The sequence below is a fragment of the Danaus plexippus genome, chromosome 28 (assembly GCF_018135715.1).
Source record: "Danaus plexippus chromosome 28, MEX_DaPlex, whole genome shotgun sequence".
NCBI lineage: Eukaryota > Metazoa > Arthropoda > Insecta > Lepidoptera > Nymphalidae > Danaus > Danaus plexippus.
The window spans coordinates 1260350-1281528 of record NC_083556.1 but is presented as its reverse complement, the minus strand read 5'-3'; the positions used below and the strand labels follow the sequence as shown (position 1 = coordinate 1281528).

Sequence of the window (21179 nt, the reverse complement as noted above, 5' to 3'; positions counted from 1 at the left end):
AATAAAGTAAATATTTGTGTTTATATTACTTTTTAGAGCCTATCTAACTCTATTACACTAACTTAAAGTTACAACCTACACCTAAGACTACATGATTGCCCCGATGTTAGGATAGCAATCCCATTCCATAGCTTGTGGCATCAGGAATCTTCTGGATCACACGGCTTGGTGTTCGTTCCGCGGAGTCAGCGGCGTCACTCGTTATATGATATTTTATCCATACAACGATATTTCCCTGGCGATGTTCGTTTATTTTTTATTATGTTACGCGTACGTAACAACTAGTTCGTGACAGTATTAAAACAGTACATTTTATATAAATAAGAACGTGCAACAGTAAGGATAACTAAAATATCTTACTGGTCAACAAAGATAGCTACCAATGTTAGTGTAAAGTGTATTCTATAAAGATCACAGAATGACAAGTAATGATACTACATCATCATCATCAGCCTATCAGAGCCCACTGCTGAGCAAAGGCCTCTTCTCGCATGGAGAAGGTTAGAGCATTAATCACCACGCTCGCTCAAGGCGGGTTGGCGATTTCAATCTTATAATTTGAAATAATAAAGTCCAGGTTTCCTCACGATGTTTTTCTTCACCGTCCGTCAGTGGTGTCTAAATACTCTTAGAAAGTACATATGACTCGGAAAAGATCACATCGTTACTTGCCAGGTTTCGAACCCGCGCCCTCACGTGTGAGAGACAGGCTTTTAACCTCCAGGCCACCACGAGTCATTATACTTACAAGGAGAATAATTTGTTTGAAATGCTCTCTCTATTTATACTTAGTGGATATTGGTTTCTGAATATATATGTATGTTTGTTGCTCGTTTACACAAAAACTACTAAACCGATCTCGATGAAATTACTCAGTATTGTAACTTAGGCGACAGAATAAGACATGAGCAATATTTTACTTAGTAATTCACTGATCTAGGCGTGACGTATTTCCCGTGACGTCACATGACATAAATTATAGCTGTCACTGTCAGCAATGTCTTACGGTTTAATCTATATTTTTCTCTCCGAGACCAATTAAGAGGTTTAATGGGTAAAGTCGCGGACAAAAATAAGTCTAATCCGCACTAGAATAATAGATTTTTTATTTCTTGTACTTGTGTCTTAGTTTGTCAATATTACCAACTATAAATTTGTCATAAAGGCAACGAATAGATATACAGGCTGTAAATTTACGAGCCTAGAGCCTATTTAGTCTAGAAAATAATGGCTATATAATAATTAAATTACATTTATCTATATCAGCGGTTACAAGTTGTTCTCGCACTACCCTCATGTAATGGTAAATAATTAAAAGTCATATTAAAAAAATAATAATTTAATATTCCATTCATACAATAAATTAACACCATACAAAATAAACAGAACGACAAATATAACGAAAGGTTTAGATTAAACTTAGCTCTTAATATAATTAACTCATGACAGTGTTAGGAGGGGTCTCGTCGGGTATGACTGTGCGTTGTTCTCTTGACCTCTGTAAGGCGAATTTTTGACGCCCAACTCGCCTTCGTTTTCCTGTTAAAGAATGTTTTATTTATTTAATATATCTTATAGTTATATATTAAAAATCTGTGTTATTTCATCCATGTATGTATGTTCTGGCTGACAAATTAAATGCTGGATCGATTTAGACCGAACTTTCACTGGCGGATAGCTGATGAAAGGCAAGTTAGGCTTTTGTTTTAGAAGCGAGATATAATTAAATAATTATATATATATGAATGAAGCCTCGATCTTAGCTAGTTATTAATATAGGAGTTGCTACAGTGAAGACTACCTCCGGTTCTATACTCCTGGACCAGGGTCCCCAGCCTGGCTCTTCCTCGTGCTCGTAGTGGTGCTGATGCTGAGCGTGTTCGTAATAGATTACCTGGTCACAGTAGATTAAATTTAGTTAGATAAGATTCCGTATACGTTTGTTTAACGTGAAAGTGTAGTAAGTACTAACTGGGTAATTTATATAGTCCTTAGTCTGTGTTATAAAATACTAACTAAACGCTTAGCTCAACTTTAATTCATTCGGTTTGTATGACACAGTTTATTTAACTTGTAAGTTGTAACGCTGAACGATTAGCGTAAAGTGTGACAGTACAAAGTAGTGGAGAGCGTAAAAAACGTAAATTATTACGTATATATATATACGTCTAATATATATATATATTTACGTACATTACGTGCGGTGTACGGAATAAGTATTTAAATCATTAACTGATATCAATACTGAAGAATTACGCAATGGACGGATAGATGATAAAAAAAAACATTGATTCAGACCTGTTTGATTCAACGCGTGACCTTGAAACACAAATATATGAAAGTGGAATGCCTTCAGAGTTGTTATATATATATAAGAATATTGAGAATGCTATTAAATTCAGATATATATAGTTATGAGTAAGGATTGTTTAATGCTGAATAAGTAAATAACTGTGTATACTTAACTGTGGACATTTATATAACTGTCTATTCCGAGTTCGAGTTGCTAACGTAAATACCGACAGTTTGAAGGTGTAGCTGTCTGTCACGAAATAGGTTTTTGGGGTCATATTAGGTAATATCACTTTAGATAGATTAAAAATAATGTCAATGTTAACTAGTCTATCGCTTTGTTTACGTAGACAATTTTATTAACGTAACTTTATAGTCGTAGGTCAAACTCTGGGATGACGGTTTTCGTTGGAACTTTAAGAAACACGTGTTAAGGATACGAAACATTGAACGGGAAACGAGAAAATTTCGTATACATGGAATATTTGGACTAAGCACACAATAATGAGATATAATACTTTCGCTAGTATTTGTTTTAATAAAACCGTTATCACGGGTGCTGCATACTCATAGTAACAGAAACGTCGGGAGAATGTAGTTTTAAATAATAAAAATCGCGTAGTTATCCTCAAAATATTAGTTTCATTTAAACTAAGCACATAACTACGGATTCTCAAATCAACACTAACGAATTTTAGTTGAATATAAGTATATTTTTTTGTGCTATCATTAAATAAGTTACTTGTAGTAAGCTTATTTATACGTCGTTACATAAAGTTAATATAGTCCAGCGTCAGAATCACGAGATTGTTTGGAAGAAATTTTCCGCCAGAGAAAGTTTTGTACAAACGTACAGTCATCTTAAATTGCGAGATCGGATCTAATGTTGCAAATTTCGTCTGTCTCTGACATTAGCTTGAAAGTGACCGGTTTGTAACAAAGAATTCCGTAGTTTTGGTTTTTCCCACACCGCCCGTTGCAGCTAAACTAGTTCTTAAACCCGGTCCCACTCGAGACTGCACGCCAGTTAATATGAAACCTCATTTATATTATTCAAAAAACTATATAAAATAGTGAAAGTTAAGTGTAACATACAGATTTTAACATATACGCGGTCGTAATTACTTTAAGGCGCTAAACTACGGGTGGCTTCCGCCACGAGGTGACTTTCTCTGACCTTATAATGTGACCCTCTGACCCTAATACACCTCATCATCGGTCTGATCAGCTTTCATTAGAGATAAAATTATATTTTATGTGCGTGTAGAGGATGTTATTTTTTTTGATAGCATTTCTATATAAACAGGCTGATACTAACGCTATTGAAAGTTATAAAAGATTTATATAATTTTAATTTTGATGGCAAATAAGTGAGCATAACGTCTTTAGTTCGTTGCCGTCTAATATAATTGAACTTTTTTTTTTAATGAAAATGCCTGCAAATGGCGATGGTGTGATAACTTTGTTCCAAATCTCGTGCTATCTAAAGAATCGAGTTTTATATTAGAGGCTTAGCCGCAGCATGTACGTATTTTAACGCTAAGCCAAACAGATGACGACATAGATTTATTTGTTTATTCTCAGTAATGATGTATTTAAAGATTTTTTTTTTTTAAATTTCGATCTAATTTTGACCGATTTCAATTTCATCTAAAGTGAAATAAACTATTACGTGGCACATTCTTGATAGTTTGAAAGTTAAAAACCGTCTGTTTGAACCACATTTTAACTGCTTGTTTAGCCGAAGTTTTTTTTGTGTAAATAGACACGAATGAAGTAATATATTTATATGTATGTCTGTCATATTTAATATTATCGTACGGCGTGTGAAGTTTCTATTTATCGAGAGTCTCTTTGACACGGATCTTCATATCTCGTTATACTTTTAACTGACAGTGTGTCCGTTTTTATAAACTTTTATCATTAAAACTGCACACGGAGAGTTATAGGTGTATCCTAACACTAATACCATGTGGTAGGATCTGTGACTGTTTGTTTATTTTAGTTCGTATGTTTAAGTTAACGTAAAATCGAGTAGCCACCTATATAATATTCGCAAATATAACATTAACTTAACTTCTACAAAATATTTTAACTGAAACATTAAACTTAACTGTTACATTTAATTATAGATTCAATATTTATTTCTTTTTGACGAGCAACTAAAAATATATGTGTATCATTCAACTTTTAATTCAACTTAAAACTTATCTTATCTTATCTTATCTTTGTTACCTTTTGAGGCTGTTGCTGGTGTTTGTTCTTCAGCTCCACCCAGAACCTCGCCAGGTTTATTCCGAGTCCGATGAGCGCGATTATAAAGAATTTCACCTGGGGTTACGACACTGATATTAATATAATATAATTAATATATATATATATATATATATATATATATATAACCAATATATAACCTCTTTATATATATATATATATATATATATAAAGAGGTTATATATTTCCTTGTTCTATATAAAAGGTTCATATACAAATTATTTATTATTTAATATTAAATTTAAAGAAATATATGCATTTATATACAGATGCCTTATCCGATACATTAACGAACCTGCAATTTAAAAGACAGTATCTGTAGCAAGGTTCCGATTTTCGCTTTCAGTACAGCACCAAGGATAAGCAGCTTCAAGATGGCCTTCTTTTTCTTCTTCTTTTTACCTCTCTGTTCTAGAAGGTCATTGAAGGTTTACAGTTAATATACGTTATGTATTTACCTAGTACTTTCTCCATAGAATTACTCTATTTAAGAAGTGCTCTCTATATGACATGCAAATATATTAACTGTCTATTTAAATACTTAGAGCGTGCAATATCTCATAGTTAAAGAAAGTGGTATATATATATATATATATATACCACTTTCTCATTATGTTTTTTTATGTTTATGATTTTCTTTTAATAAAATTTAAATAATGTATAAAAATAAATTTTTATTTGCGAGATTATATTTATATGGATTTGTAGGGCGGTTTCACAATCGCGAATAAGGCTATGTCTTCACGGATGATTCCATTAATTGTTTCCGTTGTAATAAATTTAATCTATGAATGTATATATATATATATATATATATATATATGTATTTTTAATTAAAAAAATATTATTTTAACAATGAAATAATCATGAGAACTAGCAATTTCTTTGTAATCGCTCCGTTTGTATTGACTGTCACGCGTTGGCGGCAAACGTTGCTTCAGTATTGTGTGTACGGGAAGTGAATATTTGAGTTTTTTTTTTATATTTATATATATTAATCGAAGTTTTCATATAGATTTCAACCCAGTTCCGGCGGACAATGAAAATTTTTTTTTCATATCAAACAAAACCGTTGGCATTGAAATCGAAAAAAATTATAGTGAAACAGACGATAAAACGTAAAAACTGATAGTAAAACGTAAACGTGAACAATTCAATATTCGTAATTTATAACTGTCATATCATTTAATTTGAGCTTTACACAACCGCAACTCCATATAACTCAGATACGCACGCTAAGTGGAGTTCAAAATTGATTAGTCAACATTGAATGCTACCTTCCATGCATGTTCGTGCATGTGCATAGAATTATAGTCGTCCTGTGAAATAGTGGGACAACTTGCAGTAGCTTTACTATTAGTTACCATGCAAACTGGACCGTTTTAACGCGGAAAATGTCGTCCAAGTTTGACTGTGAACTCATGATAAGGATATTATTATAATTCTCATATATATATATATGAGAATTATAATATATATATATATATTTATAATAATGGAAGACGTCTTTGAAAATTTATATTTAAGTAGAAAGTTTGACATATTTTTTCATCTTATTTTAAGTAATTTATCAGAATAGTAGATTATAAACTGAATTGAATCGTAAAAGAATCGTCACGAAAATGTTGACTGCGTAATATTGTTGTAAAAGTAAAATTAGTATACTTCTATACTGTGACTTAGCGTATCTTAATTTGTTTTTTATTCAAGGAACTACTCCTCTTTACGCTCATGCACAAACCTTCAACTGAACTCCTGTCTACGAGACCGTTTTCTTGATTGTCGCTCTCTATAGCATGATCAGCTACAGCATCCAGGGCTTTTTCACCCAAATCCCAGACATCACCCAACAATCCTCTCCCATTCCTGAAATTCCTAACGCCTTTCCCGTTCTTCTGGACCAGCTGGCTCTTCTGTGGCCTGTTCTTCTCCATTCTCTTCTTGCTGTCTGTTTCTATGCTGACGCTGTCTATACCATCATGCCTCTTAGACAGCGCTCTGTAATTGAATGTTATTATTTATTAGAACAATCAACTGATCGTAAAAATTAATTGGTGAGAGTTTATTTGTAGGTCGGCCTGAACGATGCTGGGAAAGATTCTGTGGAATACGAAAGGTGGGAAATGACGTGAGATTTGCACAAGTTTATGATGACGTGGCATGCAAAGATTATGTTCAACTCCTTAAAAAACTTTATCCGTTATTCGGGAGCTTGATAAAAAGCAGCCCGAGTTATCCCTTATTACATCCTATACCTGCCAAATAAAGTCCCGTCAAAATTAATCCTACTGTTTAATATATTAGCCGGAACAAACAGACGGACAGAGAGACAAAAATTGTAAAAAAAAATTGTTAATGTAGTGCATGTAACGAATATTCATATATATTAAGAAAAACAAGGTTATTTCAATGTTACAAACAGACACAAAAATTTTATTTATATGTATGTATGTATGTATAGATGAGGTCGTAGTGGCTTGGAGGTTAAAGAGCCGCCTCATGCATGAAGGCGCGGGTTCGAAACCCGGCAAGAACCAATGTGATCTTTTCCGAGTCATATGTACTTTCTAAGAGTATTTAGACACCACTGACGGACGGTGAAGGAAAACATCGAGACGAAACCTGGACATATAATTTCAAATTATAAGATAGAAATCGCCAACTCGCCTTGAGCAAGCGTGGTGATTAATGCTCTAACCTTCTCCATGTGAGATGAATCCTTTGTACAGCAGTGGGCTCTGATAGGCTGATGATGATGTATATATAAGTATGAATTTTGTGTTTCATAACCTTCTTTAATACATGCACGTTAAAGCAAAAAGTACGTAATAAATTTCAATTTAACGTTTCATATAAGTAGATATTTAAAAAATCTATAAAATGTAAGCCTATGTTGGACAAAAAACGAGAGTATTGAAGCACTTGTTTTAGTTACTATTTATATAGTTAAACATATATAATGTTTTTCTTACGGATTTCATTGTATAAATTTTTTTTGCCGAATCTGTAAGTACGTAAACCCGTCAGTCAAACTTTGGACTAAAGTAATGGATCAGAATCCAATAAATTTCAAATATAAGGATATTGATGATAGGAAATGTCTTTGAAGTTTTTTTATTATCATCACCAGCCTATCAGAGCCTTCTGCTGAACAAAGGCCCTTCTTAGAGGATGGTTAGAACATTAATCATCGCGCTTGATCAAGACGGGTTGGCGATTTCAAACTTATAATTTGATATTATAAGTCCAGGTTTCCTCACGATGTTTTCCTTCACCGTCCGTCAGTGGTGTAAATACTCTTAGAAAGTACATATGACTCGGAAAAAATCACATTGGTACTTGCCAGGTTTCGAACCCGCGCCTTCATGATTGAGAGGCGGGCCTTTAACCTCCAGGCCATCGCTACTGTGTATATTTATGTTATGTTAATGTTAAGTTTTAACCCCGATTAACAACACGTTAAAATAGAAAGCGTATATGTAAACGTTCTCTTAACAAACGGAAAGTTAGTTAAGCGTTTACTATACGTATTTGGTATAGTTTTAACGGACAGTTTTGACGTAATTTGAGGATAGTTAGTTTTGTATCGCTGTAACCTTGATTATTTTTAACAGAATTTAAAGAATACCAATAAAATTTTCAGTTAAAATTGATATCGAAGGTGTAATAAGTAACAAGGGTATAAGCTGCCTGTGTATCTTTCGAGTTATAATTTGGGTGTCGTCAAGAGAAGGGTGAAAACGAAATAGCGTTCACCTTACTACGAGACTTCATATCCACCTTACTACGAGACTTCATATCCATTTTACTACGAGACTTCATATCTACCTTACTACGAGACTTCATATCCACCTTACTACGAGACTTCATATCCACCTTACTACGAGACTTCATATCCATCTTACTACGAGTGAAATGTCAGTCAGTCTTTGTCCAGTCGAAATTAAAGAAAAAAAAAAATATAATGATTGTTATAATTAATTTGATAATGTTATTTTCTCGGACTATTTTTTGTCACTATTAAATTAAATATTTTATAGATCATTTCGAGACGTCACGTATATTTTATCTAACGACAAACGTTACGTTCAAACCGTCGGTATTAACGTATGGGATTTAGACTCGTATTACTCAATGAATTGCGAATAATATTGTATAGCGGTACATAATTTTCTAATAAATTCAACTCGCTATGAGCTGTGTTTAAAATAATAGGATGCTATTGAAGTAAGGTCAGCAATTTTCAATAGTCTCATTTCAATCTAACAAGGCTTTCACGTAAATGGTAATTTGATCTGAATATTTACGAGTTCTCATTGTCACGCTACACACGGACGCGTTTCCTGTTTCCTGTTTATTGATCCAGTTCACTATACGCTACGATTCATGAATGAAAAACCCGCTAACTACATGTAATTCATGCTTACCATTAGTTTGCATGGACAGAGTAAATACTTATGAACTCTAGTATAAAAGACGTCACCATAGAATGGGAGGGGTTTGCGAATGAATACTTTGAAACTGTCCGTGTTGAGTAAACGCTGCAAACAACTGTATTGGCGTACTATATGTGCTACCTATGCCTACAACTCGCTCGGTTTAAATCTATAAAACAGACTCTATATTTATGATAACAAATATGACTGGCTTTTGATCGTTTGAAACTTCATATAAATTATATTTTTTATTTATTTGTCATTTTACGTATAAGCGCAATTAATTTTACTGCCTCATTGTCTGTGTATATATTTCGTTTTTAATACATCAATAGTTTTGGTCTCTAGTGGAGACTCAGGTTGAATACTTTATTTGAAAGATGTGATCGTTTGTGACTAATAGTAAGGAGTTCAGTGTGATTTTTTTTTAATTTTATTTATTGACATATTTATAGTTGCGGAATTCATCAAATTTGGAAGTAGTCGCTCGCGGCTCGCCTCACGTCTTGTCTCGCGCCTCGCAGCGCTCGCGTCCTGAGGTGAGAGCGAGCGAGTTGCGAACTGTGATACGAGACGAAGCACAAGACGAGTTACGAGGCGAGAGTGTAAATGTAGTATAATAAATTTAATGCTGGGATAGGTCACGTAAAAATTTTGAGGAAACCGTGACCGATAGATAGATATACTATGTGTTTTAAAATCAATATATATACATATATACCTACATTTTAAATTACGCAAGCCTCTCTCTATCTTTAACTAGTCTTGGACGAGTATAATAATATAATTTTAAAGTATTCATAATTTTATGTTACGTTTTAAAAACCATCAAGCAAAATTACTTCCGACATCCAAAATTTAAAAAAACTTCATATACACGCAAATTTTTCAATCAAAATTGAGTAGGAAGAGATTTTGGCGAGACCGAGGTTTTAGGAAATATAATTGGAATTTCCAAGCATAGGTACGTTATAATTGATTGATTGGTTATAAATAACTTCAGATGATATTGATTTTATTTTATTTTTCTATTTGCATTTACGTTTTTTTTTTTTTTGAACATTCCACTTGTTAATATAAAATTTTATGAATACGTAACTTTTTACCGTGATTTGTAATATAGAATAATCAAGTTATAGCAAACTAACTAACTAAATATAGTTTAAATAATAAGCTAACAGTTCTATGGACAGAACAACCGTCATCGCCGGCACGTCTTTGGTCCTTGGCCTGGCTTGGCTTGGCTTGTAACAATATGCAAAGGACACAATTTCTCCGACCCGAATAGTAGTGAAGTGAAAATGCGTAACTAGTTTAAATTGCGACAAGGAAAACGACATTTTAACTGATTTAATAAAAACATTAATATATAAATGTATTAAAATATGTAAATACATTTAAATGAAACAAAACTTTTCATGCTACGCGTCCCTTTATTATTTTGTTACTAAATAATCAAGACGTGTGGTTCCTTTGCAGGGACCGTGAACAAGTCCAGACTAAATAAAAGACACTATCAAAGGAGGTTTCATATAAAAAATATTTTTTTTTTGTTTGATATGGATTGAACAAAAAGCTTGCTTTTTTATGTTTAATTAAATATATTTTGTTAAGTTAAATTATATATATATATATATATATATATATATATATATATATATTAGCGTCAAGTGTACTCGTAACCTCTTAATGTATGGAATGTTCCTGATATGTTCGCTGGCATTTTATATGACCCACGCATATTACCCGGGTGAATCCGGGAAGAACGGGTAGCATAAGATGTAATACCCAAAATTTTAGTACCTAAAGCATAATTTTGACTTTTTAAAATAATTCATAAGTAAACAATTGATAAATAAAGAATTTTTGTGTCAAAAAAAAAAAAACTATCTAACCTTTGTCTATGGTATGGTATATATTTAAAAAAATATATATTTTTAATTTGAATTAATTTTATATAAATTATCTTATAATTTGATTTATAGTATCAAAAATAGATAGAGGATATGTATAAATAAAAATTTAATTCTGAAACTGATACCGGATAACGTCTTAGTGTATATTATATAAGGAAATAATAAGAATAGTCTCACTAAGAATAGGTTCGTTGTAAATTTGTACGCGGTAGAAGTGGGAGCGAGAGGTGCAACAGCCAAATCTCTCTACAGTCTGCTAAAAGACTTGGAACTGTCCAGAACTAATATCAATTCATTCTTGGAACGTATTTCGAAGGCAGCCCTAGTTAGTTCGTTTCAAATTTGGTTAGGAGAGAGGAGCTTGGACGGTGGAGGTGAGCGTGTAACGCGCGTTAGTTAGGAGCCCCTTAAAGCTACACCTGGGTCGCAAGTCCCAGGCACTGTTGTAGCTCCTCTCCCTGCAACGATGGACCCGGCACCTGCACGGTGAATCCATGGAATGATGAGAGGTTTCCTCTGTCTTTATATTCCATAGTGGTTATTACCTCGCCATGGAGTGCTGTACGAGGTCACTAGCTGATACCAGGGCACCCTCGATCTCTTGGCCCAGTTTTGACGGCATCTCCTCAAACGACCTCCCCGATGACGTCACTTCCTTGTCAGCCTCCTCTGTTGGTGAAGCAAGAAGTATGTAAATATGGTACAGTCATAGTTATTAAATAGCTACTATACATAATGTGATAAATTAATAACTTTATTTTAAGGTTATTATGTTAAGGTTAGTTAGGTATTCTTAAGGCTTTAAAGATAATTTTATCATCTTTACCTGCTTGTTTTATAACATTATAAAAGCCTTTGAATATGTTATATAAATGTGCTAGTTATGTGTAATTCTGTGTCAGTTCTCACTTTGTCTAAATTGAGTAGATATTTAAATGAAACTAGTTTTTTTCGGATAAACTACGCGTGATTTATTTTTGTAAAAAACTACATAATCCCGACGTTTCGGTTACTTTTCAGCAACCGTGATCACGGGCAGACGAAATGTCATCTCGTCTGCCCGTGATCAGTAGTTTTTTACAAAAATAAATCACGCGTAGTTTATCCGAAAAATATTAGTTTCATTTAAATGAATAAAACTCGCGAAAATCTTATATCACATTGAGTAGATATTGTCAATAATGGCTAGATTATATATATAATATTCAGATTTACTGTTATGTCTGTAACCGTACCACGGGTTTGTGAATACTAACACGGACGACGACTTTTAGATAATCGAAAACTACCCGTTTTTAGTATTCGTGACAACTCGTGATAAGGATATAGTCTGGCACGTTAGTTATCGTCTTTATTTATTTTGAATTTAATTTACAATAAAACTAAACGAGTAAATACCAATAGGCATATGTTTTTTGGGGGTTCGTTGACTTTTTTTTTGTATGTCGCTTCATATCTGCTAGCGGAAGAGCGAAAATTTTTCTTTATTAATAATAATTTAGAACTAAATAGAATTATTATAATTTTTATTATATACTTCTATTTATATTGAACTAATAATACTCGTAGTGGAGAGACGAGTATTTTGAAAAATATATAAATATATAAGAACAATATAGATCTCCATATATATGTATATATTAATTTAAATGAAACTAGTATTATTCGGATATACTACGCGGATTTTATTATTTTACGAGACACCTCGTCTGCCCGTGATCACGGTTGCTGCAAAGTAACCGAAACGTCGGGATTATGTAGTTTTTAAATAATAAAATCCGCGTAGTATATCCGAATAATACTAGTTTCATTTAAATGCATAAAACTCGCGAAAATCTTAGATCTCATTACGTATATATTAACTTTTAATAAGTAAGAAAATTTAATATGCCTCATATATAAAATATAATAATCACATTGTATGATAATAAATGCTAAGCTATTCTAGATGGCGTTGTCTTTAAACAATGCCAAAATTACGTAGCGAGTGACATTTATATTTGACTTTTAGATTTTGTGATAAAATCGTTATAACAGCTGAGACTAGATCGGATTCCTTGAAAAGAAATCTTTAACACTTTCTCTGTTGTGAAACTTTGTATTAATTACGGATCAATAAAAATATATCGATTGATTCGTCATTACATTTTATTTATATTTTATAGACTTAGTAGATAGATATATAAGATTTTAATTAAACTTTTTTTTTATATGATAGGGGGCAAACGAGCAGGCTAGCCACCTGATGGTGAGTGGTCACCACCGCCCATGAACGTCGTGGCGCCTGAAGGCTCCAAAGTGTGTTGCCGGCCTTATACTTAATTCGGTTACTTTGCAGCATCAGTGATCACGATCAGACGAGATGAAAGTCAGTTGGTCTTGTTATTTGTCATCGGAAACGATAAGTTTAAATTTGTTGAAGGAAATAACTTGAGTATTTCTTTAAAATTCAATCAAAAATTGTTGTAAAATTAAATATTTTCTGCAATTATATGATAAAATATAGTTGAAGTGAATCAAGAATAATTATTATAAAATGTATTTTGCGAGATATAAGACATGAATATTGTACTATTTTTACTTAAAATATATACATACATGTAAATAACGTATATATATAGGCGCGGGTTCGAAACCCGGCAAGTACCAATGTGATCTTTTCCGAGTCATATGTACTTTCTAAGAGTATTTGGACACCAACAACAGACGGTGAAAGAAAACATCGTGAGGAAACCTGGTCTTATAATTTCGAATCAAAAGATTGAAATCGCCAACCCGTCTTGAGCGAGCGTGGTGATTAATGCTCTAACCTTCTCCATGTGAGAAGAGGCCTTTGCTCAGTAGTGGGCTCCGATAGGCTGATGATGATGATAAATATATATGTTTATTAGACGTATATGTTAGTTAATTGATTAGTAAATCATCAACACGGAGGTATATTTAAAAAAAAACCAACAGGCAAAGTCGCCGTATTAAAGCCGTTTTACTTACAGTTGATGGCACGGTTTAATATATTTTATATACAAATGAGGCCTCGTCAATTTTTCCTTGTATTATCTCGATCCATAAGTATTGTATTAATTGTTAAGATGTATGTCTGTCTGTTTGTAACGGGGTAAATTCTGAATGAGATGCCTTATTTTTTTTTCATTATTATTAATTTTACAATACGTTATTTATGTAGATATATTTATTGTATTTAAAACGTTAAACACACTATTCTGTCCAGGGAGCCGTGAGGGATGTATTTAGTAGATAATGCAGAGGATGGATTTGTATAATGAAGTCTTTGTTAGAAACCAGTGACTGATTGATGTAAAAATATAATATTATGTGAGAATTAATATATCTTATATATTTTAAACTAAGGCTTCATTCGCACTGGAATACTTTGAAAATGTCAATGTTTTTATAAATCATGTTGAATGCGATCAATCTGTCAAACAGCTGACATTTATTTGAAATATGCCTAACAAAGATTGAATTAAAAAGTCTGTATCCAGTGCGAATGAAGCCATAGCATAAAAAAAGGTTTGTATTAAAGCTTGTTGGTTGATAAATTTTCTAAATTTTTACGTAATTATCTTATTTTTTTTTTATACAGTAACCGAAGTATTAGATAAATATTAGACAAAAATTAATAAATGCAAGCTATTCTCAACTTACACTGTGAAGAGGAAATTTTGGGTCTAATTTTATTTTAAACGACGTCTACAACAACAGGAGTAAACGATTTATTACGTTAAAACTATTGGTCTCTACGTTTAGGAAGACACTTAGTAATACGACAAATAACTTACTATTGCTGACATTATTGTATGAAAAATCACTAGCAAACTTGTAAAAATTAATGTTACCTACATTTATATTAAAAAAAAAAAAAAAAAATTATAGAATTTTCTTAATTTATATTTATTATAACAAAGATCGGATTTATCATTTAACTGTCAAATACAGAACTTCCCTTTACATGTCTGGTCAACATAACTCGTGACATGATCAACTTAATTGTCTTAGCGTGTTTGTTATGACATATTTGGCAATTATATTCCTATATGTTTTCACTTATTAATATATAACGGGTGTCTGAATTTAACTTTCTTTTAAACCGGTTAGTGTTGGCCCACATGTCCGAAATTATCGGTCATCGGTTATAGCTTTCTTCTGTTTTACATCGATTTTCCATTTTAAATATCACCCGCGAGCTCACAAGCCTTTATTACCGGATACGTATTTTATTTTCGCCTAGCTATTAATATATTTCTTGCCAGTTTATACCTGGGATCCTGACGTCGGTAAATTCTCGGTTTGTATTTATTATATTTTATTTAAAAAAGAAATTGATTTCTAAATGATAAATTATCGTTAATATTGAAGATTGATTGATTGGAAAAATATTATTAAATGGACAAACAAACAGTTAGTGAGGTTACGTATGGTAAATTAAAGTATTTTTATTTACTAAGTTAGTAACTTAACATTCTTATAAAAAAAGCTTTTTATTTAAATGAATTTTAAACGTTATTTTTTAAATAGTTTTCAATAGTCAACATTAGTTCTAAGTTTATCGCAAAATCTTTGTCAAATTAAGAAGACAATATATTCTCTGATGCAAAAATAAATCATACGATAATAACACGTAACTTATAAAATTTAAGCATCACAATAGCTTGTACTATATTTTCTTGTGTGCTGTATATATATATATATTTTCAAATTAACAGCGGTTACGGCCGTTGAGCAGAAATTTTCTATACATCACCGTTATTTAAACGGTTTAATAAGCAAATTATTACGTACAATAACCATTTGTGCGGCCAACCAAGCTTTAGAATGATCAATTTGCAAGAAATTAGAAAAAAAATCTGTAGCGGCCATTATGCATATATATTTTTTTACTAAATGTCACATTGATATTTTTTTTTTAATTTCTTAATCGGACACTTATTAAAAAAATATATCGTTTAAAATGAATTTAATGTTTATCACGTAATAAATAATTTAATTTATATAAAACTTTTTTTTTTTAGGGATATTTTGTAATATAATTATACTAGTTAATTTTTTTCATTCTATTCTAAATTTGAATATAAAAAAGAATTTCTAAAAAAAAAAAAAATAATAACATCATCACCAATTTAGATTTAATTTAATATTCATTGCTCTAACCATTAATAATAATTATCCAAATATGTAAGTTTAACTTTCTTTTTTTTGGGGTCGTTTTTAATTTGCTTTCACCATTTGCTTTGAATTTATTGCATTCATTACATTTAGTTGTAACGTCGGCTGAATGTAATACTAAGGCTGAATGATAAATACCTTGCCACGACCTCCTTTGTTTGTTGACCTCCTCATCCCAGCTGTCAAGAATTCTTCCCGCCTTTTCCTTCGCACACACCCAAGCGTCATCTTCACCAAAACAGTTCAAAATGGACATCAAACTAGGTGCTACATTTTTACTTAAACCCTTAAAATACTCATAAGATCTCTCAATTAAACTATCACTGCGTACATTACTAATATATAACATGAATATTATCAAAAATATTTTCTTGGACGCCATCGTGACGTCAGTGTCAAAATGATAAATGTCAAATGTCACAAGTCATAAGTTCACTCGCGTTTTTTTTTCAATGCAGCGTGTGTATGCTTTCACGTTCAAGGTTGAACTGGCCGTTTGTGTGGAAGACATCTTTATACATACTACTTTCTTTTATCCAGTTTGTTTCAAAGGCGTTGTGCACACTTAATTACTGACTTATTATAATAATAATTACGCTTTTTATATTTTCTATGTATCTATATACCCATGGTTTTAGGGTCGAGTGTGATAAATTTTTGTTTTGTTAAGTTTATTCCTGTATGAGAATGAAAAATTGATGTAATGTCTTTTGTGTCATAAAACTTTTCTTTTTATACATGTATATATGAGACAACAGATCTATGCTATGTTATGATAATAATAAAAAATACTATCAATTATATAAAACCTATTTGTCGTATTTATTGATAGGTACATTAAATATTATTCAACAGAACTAGGAGGTTATAAGACTATATAAAAGAAATATTGTTGAATTACTCCAAACGACTGATTAAAAAAAAAAAAATATTGTGTACGGAACCTTGTGTTGTATAGAAAAATTCAATCGCTCAGTATGAATTAGTTACGTTCGCTAAGATTTAATTCTAATCAATTTTCTATGTACACACTTTCATTCAATATTGGCAAATGGTTTTACTATTTCCCATGGTGTTTGTTTGTAACTAACAAAGCAGTCATTGCGACACCATTTTGTGACGGGGTGAAAAGGGATTTTATTACTTATGGTTTAAGTTCCACAAGACATTTCAGGAGCGTCCAGATTAAAAATTATTAAATATTACTTACAAAATATATATATATTATTAAAAAAATATAATTAAAATTATGTCTAGTTTATTTTATATAAATTGAATGCCTAATATTAAGAAGTGTTTTATGTAAATTTGTCATTGCTAGTAAAATAGTGTTTGAAACTTTTATACGTAGTGGTAATAAATTGATAAAACGTCGAGCTTTCTAACAGATAACAGATTTCAATCTAAAAATGCTTTTCCACTCAGAATAATTACGGCATTTTATATAAAATGAACATAAAAAACTATTTAGTTTAGATTAATTTAAATATCATAAAACTGTTTATTAAAATGTTCCGTGAGATGAATTGATTGTGAATTTACCAGATATAAAAAAAAGTATATACAATAAATAACAATAAAGTGCTCTTAAAGATTAAAAAAAATCAAAGACAAAACGATAGTGCATTGAGAATTTAATTTATGAAATAATTAAAGAATTATACATAATTGTTTGGGAATTTATACGGTTTTTACGTGAAGGTTGTAACTTGTTGGTCGTCATTTGTTTTAAAATATTATTAGCATTTCATCATGGCTTTCGCTTTTCTTATAGGATTCCGCTGTAGAAAGCAGCGCTCCGACATTTTTGGTGACATGTATGTAGGTGAAATTTTGTTTCCTTTGCGAATATTAACAAGACGAATATATATATATATATATATATATATATATATATATATATATATATATGTGTGTGTATCTGTTTTGTTTGTGTTTAAATATTTTAAAGTTTATATATATATGAAGTAACATCTAAGATTATTTTTAAGACAATTTAGAAAAAGTTCGTTGAATTTAACACGGTAAGAAAAAAAGTGTATGACATTTTTTTTATAAAGCATTAAAATACTTCAAATTATTTAACATAACCAATAGATATCCTCTACATCTTTGACAAATACATATAATACATCAATCTGTGTAGATTTCTCAATGTGTCTGTCACTAAATGTCAAACATAATGACATTACTATTGTTGTGTTGAAGTTGAAATAATGAATTGATTTTGGCTGGTTATAATGGGGTATAGTGTATATAAATATATAAAATGAATTGATTATGAACAATCAAATAAGATCTACAATATAATATATGTATTCGTTGTATAATATAATTGATTTCAACGACATATTTTCTGGTTTTCCGTTGACATTCTGTCTCTTTAAATTTATATAAAAGAGTAACTTAAACACAATGTTATATACTTAAATTATTTACTACCTTGACCGAAGTTAAATAAAATACTTTTTTAATTCTCGCCCTGTGCTATTAATTTCACTTACTTATATATATGTACAATATGAAGATATTAATGTTGAACCGAAATTGAGATCAAGACAACAACAGTACGCTTACTCCAAGTTTGCATCCTCACGACATACGAAGCGTTTACGGGTTTTCATTCACTCAATTCACTTCAATTGTCACATTATATTAACATAGGTTATTGAATGAAACGCGAAGTCGCTTCGTGTGTGACACAGACTTAGAGTAAGCATATTGTTTGTTTCGTGTTATTATGTGAAGTCATCAAACGTGCAACTGTGTGACAAACATATTATAGTATTGTTAACGTCTTTGCGAAAACTAACGGCTGTTCACTATATCCGCGTTTTATAACAAGAATTTTAACATTTAAGTTTCGACTAACAAAGACGAGGTTAGTTCCTAAAAATGATAATAGATGGCGCTGTACATAAAATAAAACCTAGTCAAGTAATACAATGAAGCATTTTTGTATGATGCGTGTAACGTATATATGTGAATAAAAATCTGTTTCATCAAATAAAATATTGTGAGAATTACTATGAGAAGGGAACAGGAAATCCTTGGTGACGTCATCAAAACAAAGACAAACAAGCAACTAAATGCCCCTATTAGCATTACTTCTCTGGTATGTAACTCATATGGAAGAATGTTATATAATTTTAATTCAATTATATATATCACATATTTATTTGTAAGGATTATTTGTTGTTGATAGTATTGAATTAATAACATATTAAATGACACACCAAAGGTCAATGGACAAGGTCAATGATTTTTAGACTGTCGCTGTCATGATGTCGTAATATTCAAAGTGTATTGAATTTTTACGTATACTTTATTTGATACGAGATTTTTAACTCGGATTTGATATTTGGAATGGATTAAGTTCAATATAACGTAATATTAATACTACGTTTATTTAAGCACAAAAATCTATATATTTACTATATTAATATTAAATAAATAAACTCTTTGTTTAGAGTTTAAAATGACACAATTGAAGGCGTATATCGAATGTGTTATTGTATTTGATATTCACGAACTAAAGAACCATTCATGAATAGATGTAGAAATTGCAATTTTATAGTGAAACTTCTTATGCAACTTCCAACAGGGTTGCGTTAAACGTTTAACGCACCTGGGGAGCGGGAATAGAAAGAGATGGAGCGAGTAAATGGGTGAGTCGATTGTGTATTCTAAGTAATGTTTATAAAGTTTGTCTTAAAGAAACAATATGGATATCACTAAAAAATGATTTCTAGCCCTCGCTATTTTCACTTTACGAAGCTTTGACTCTTCTTCGCTTTTTTAATAATTATAATTTCATAAATAATGAATCATATATATATATATTATATATATATATTTTTTTTTCACATTGAATTATTTTTTTTACGTCTCGAATAATGAACGCCAATTAGATGTAGGTAGTTGGAAATTGTTTAAGTGCTTTCCAAGGTTGACTTCAAAAAATTATAAAAAATATATATTTTTATTTATTTCTACTTATGTCATACGACACGCTTCATTTTATAACCTTTACTTTTTTATGTGTATATACTTCTCCTTAAATATAACTGAGTTTTTTAGTCTCGGCTACTTTTGTCAGGATTTGTTACATTGAACTAAAAGTTAGGCACGTGTTATACAAGCATTCTTCTGTATATAAATCTGATATTTAAAGTCTATGTTAAGTTATTCTTCTGTATTATCTTCTTTGATACGCAAAGAAGATTCACAGTAGACTGACTTAATAGCTCCTAACTATTTCATCTGTTATCTTAGAGAGAGTCCACTGAGATTGATTATCAATAACTGACAGAATTATTAAATAAACGCCTTTATTCGATTCTACTAACTCCTTCGTGTTTCCTCCCCAGACCACACAGAACTCAAGATTATAAATCGTCATACAAATAAAAAAAACGACATTGGCAGAATATTCTACGATTCGAGTGCGAATGATGACATAGTATAAAAAAAAACTCAAAGAATAGAATAGAATAGAATAGAATAGAATAGAATAGAATAGAATAGAATAGAATAGGATAGGATAGGATAGGATAGGATAGGATAGGATAGGATAGGATAGGATAGGATAGGATAGGATAGGATAGGATAGGATAGGATAGGATAGGATAGGATAGGATAGGATAGGATAGGATAGGATAGGATAGGATAGGATAGGATAGGATAGGATAGGATAGGATAGGATAGGATAGGATAGGATAGGATAGGATAGGATAGGATAGGATAGGATAGGATAGGATAGGATAGGATAGGATAGGATCCTTTGTTGTATTTTGGTAAAATTCTTAGAATCGAAGTGTCAGAAACACACTAAGGTAGGCAAGCATTTTTCATTTTTGAGTCTCGCTCGAGCCGTTGCAGGGTACGGACGTCTGATATACATCGCTTTCGCTTGCTATTTCGCTGTGTTTTAGGTTGTTTTGAGGTGTGTTTTGGTTGTCTGAGGTGTGTGTGCTAGGATGAATGATAAGGAGGATGATGGTGGGGGGTTTGCCCGGGGGGGAAAGTCGGGCATTCTAACTGATGATTGTTTTGGTGTGGACGACTCGATGTCGTC

The 21179-nt window shown here is 31.5% G+C and overlaps 1 protein-coding gene across 1 annotated transcript; it reads right to left on the bottom strand.

Annotated features, from left to right (window-relative positions):
- Positions 1-1323: 1323 nt before the first annotated feature.
- On the bottom strand, positions 1324-16595 carry LOC116776259 (uncharacterized). Its single transcript, XM_061525323.1, has 7 exons — positions 16241-16595; positions 11464-11587; positions 6308-6564; positions 4862-4977; positions 4528-4623; positions 1802-1894; positions 1324-1539 (listed from the first exon to the last, which is right to left on the bottom strand). The coding sequence occupies exons 1-7, from the start codon at positions 16482-16484 to the stop codon at positions 1441-1443; spliced, it is 1029 nt and encodes a 342-aa protein (XP_061381307.1). The 5' UTR covers positions 16485-16595; the 3' UTR covers positions 1324-1440.
- Positions 16596-21179: the final 4584 nt, after the last annotated feature.

Excerpts from the sequence above, each read along its gene's own strand:
- LOC116776259 (XM_061525323.1), bottom strand. The coding sequence starts at position 16,484 with ATGGCGTCCAAGAAAATATTTTTGATAATATTCATGTTATATATTAGT. Across the intron at positions 1,895-4,527 it reads ACCAGCAACAGCCTCAAAAG|GTAATCTATTACGAACACGC; the intron begins GTAACAAAGATA and ends TACTGTGACCAG. Across the intron at positions 1,540-1,801 it reads CCAGGAGTATAGAACCGGAG|GAAAACGAAGGCGAGTTGGG; the intron begins GTAGTCTTCACT and ends ATTCTTTAACAG.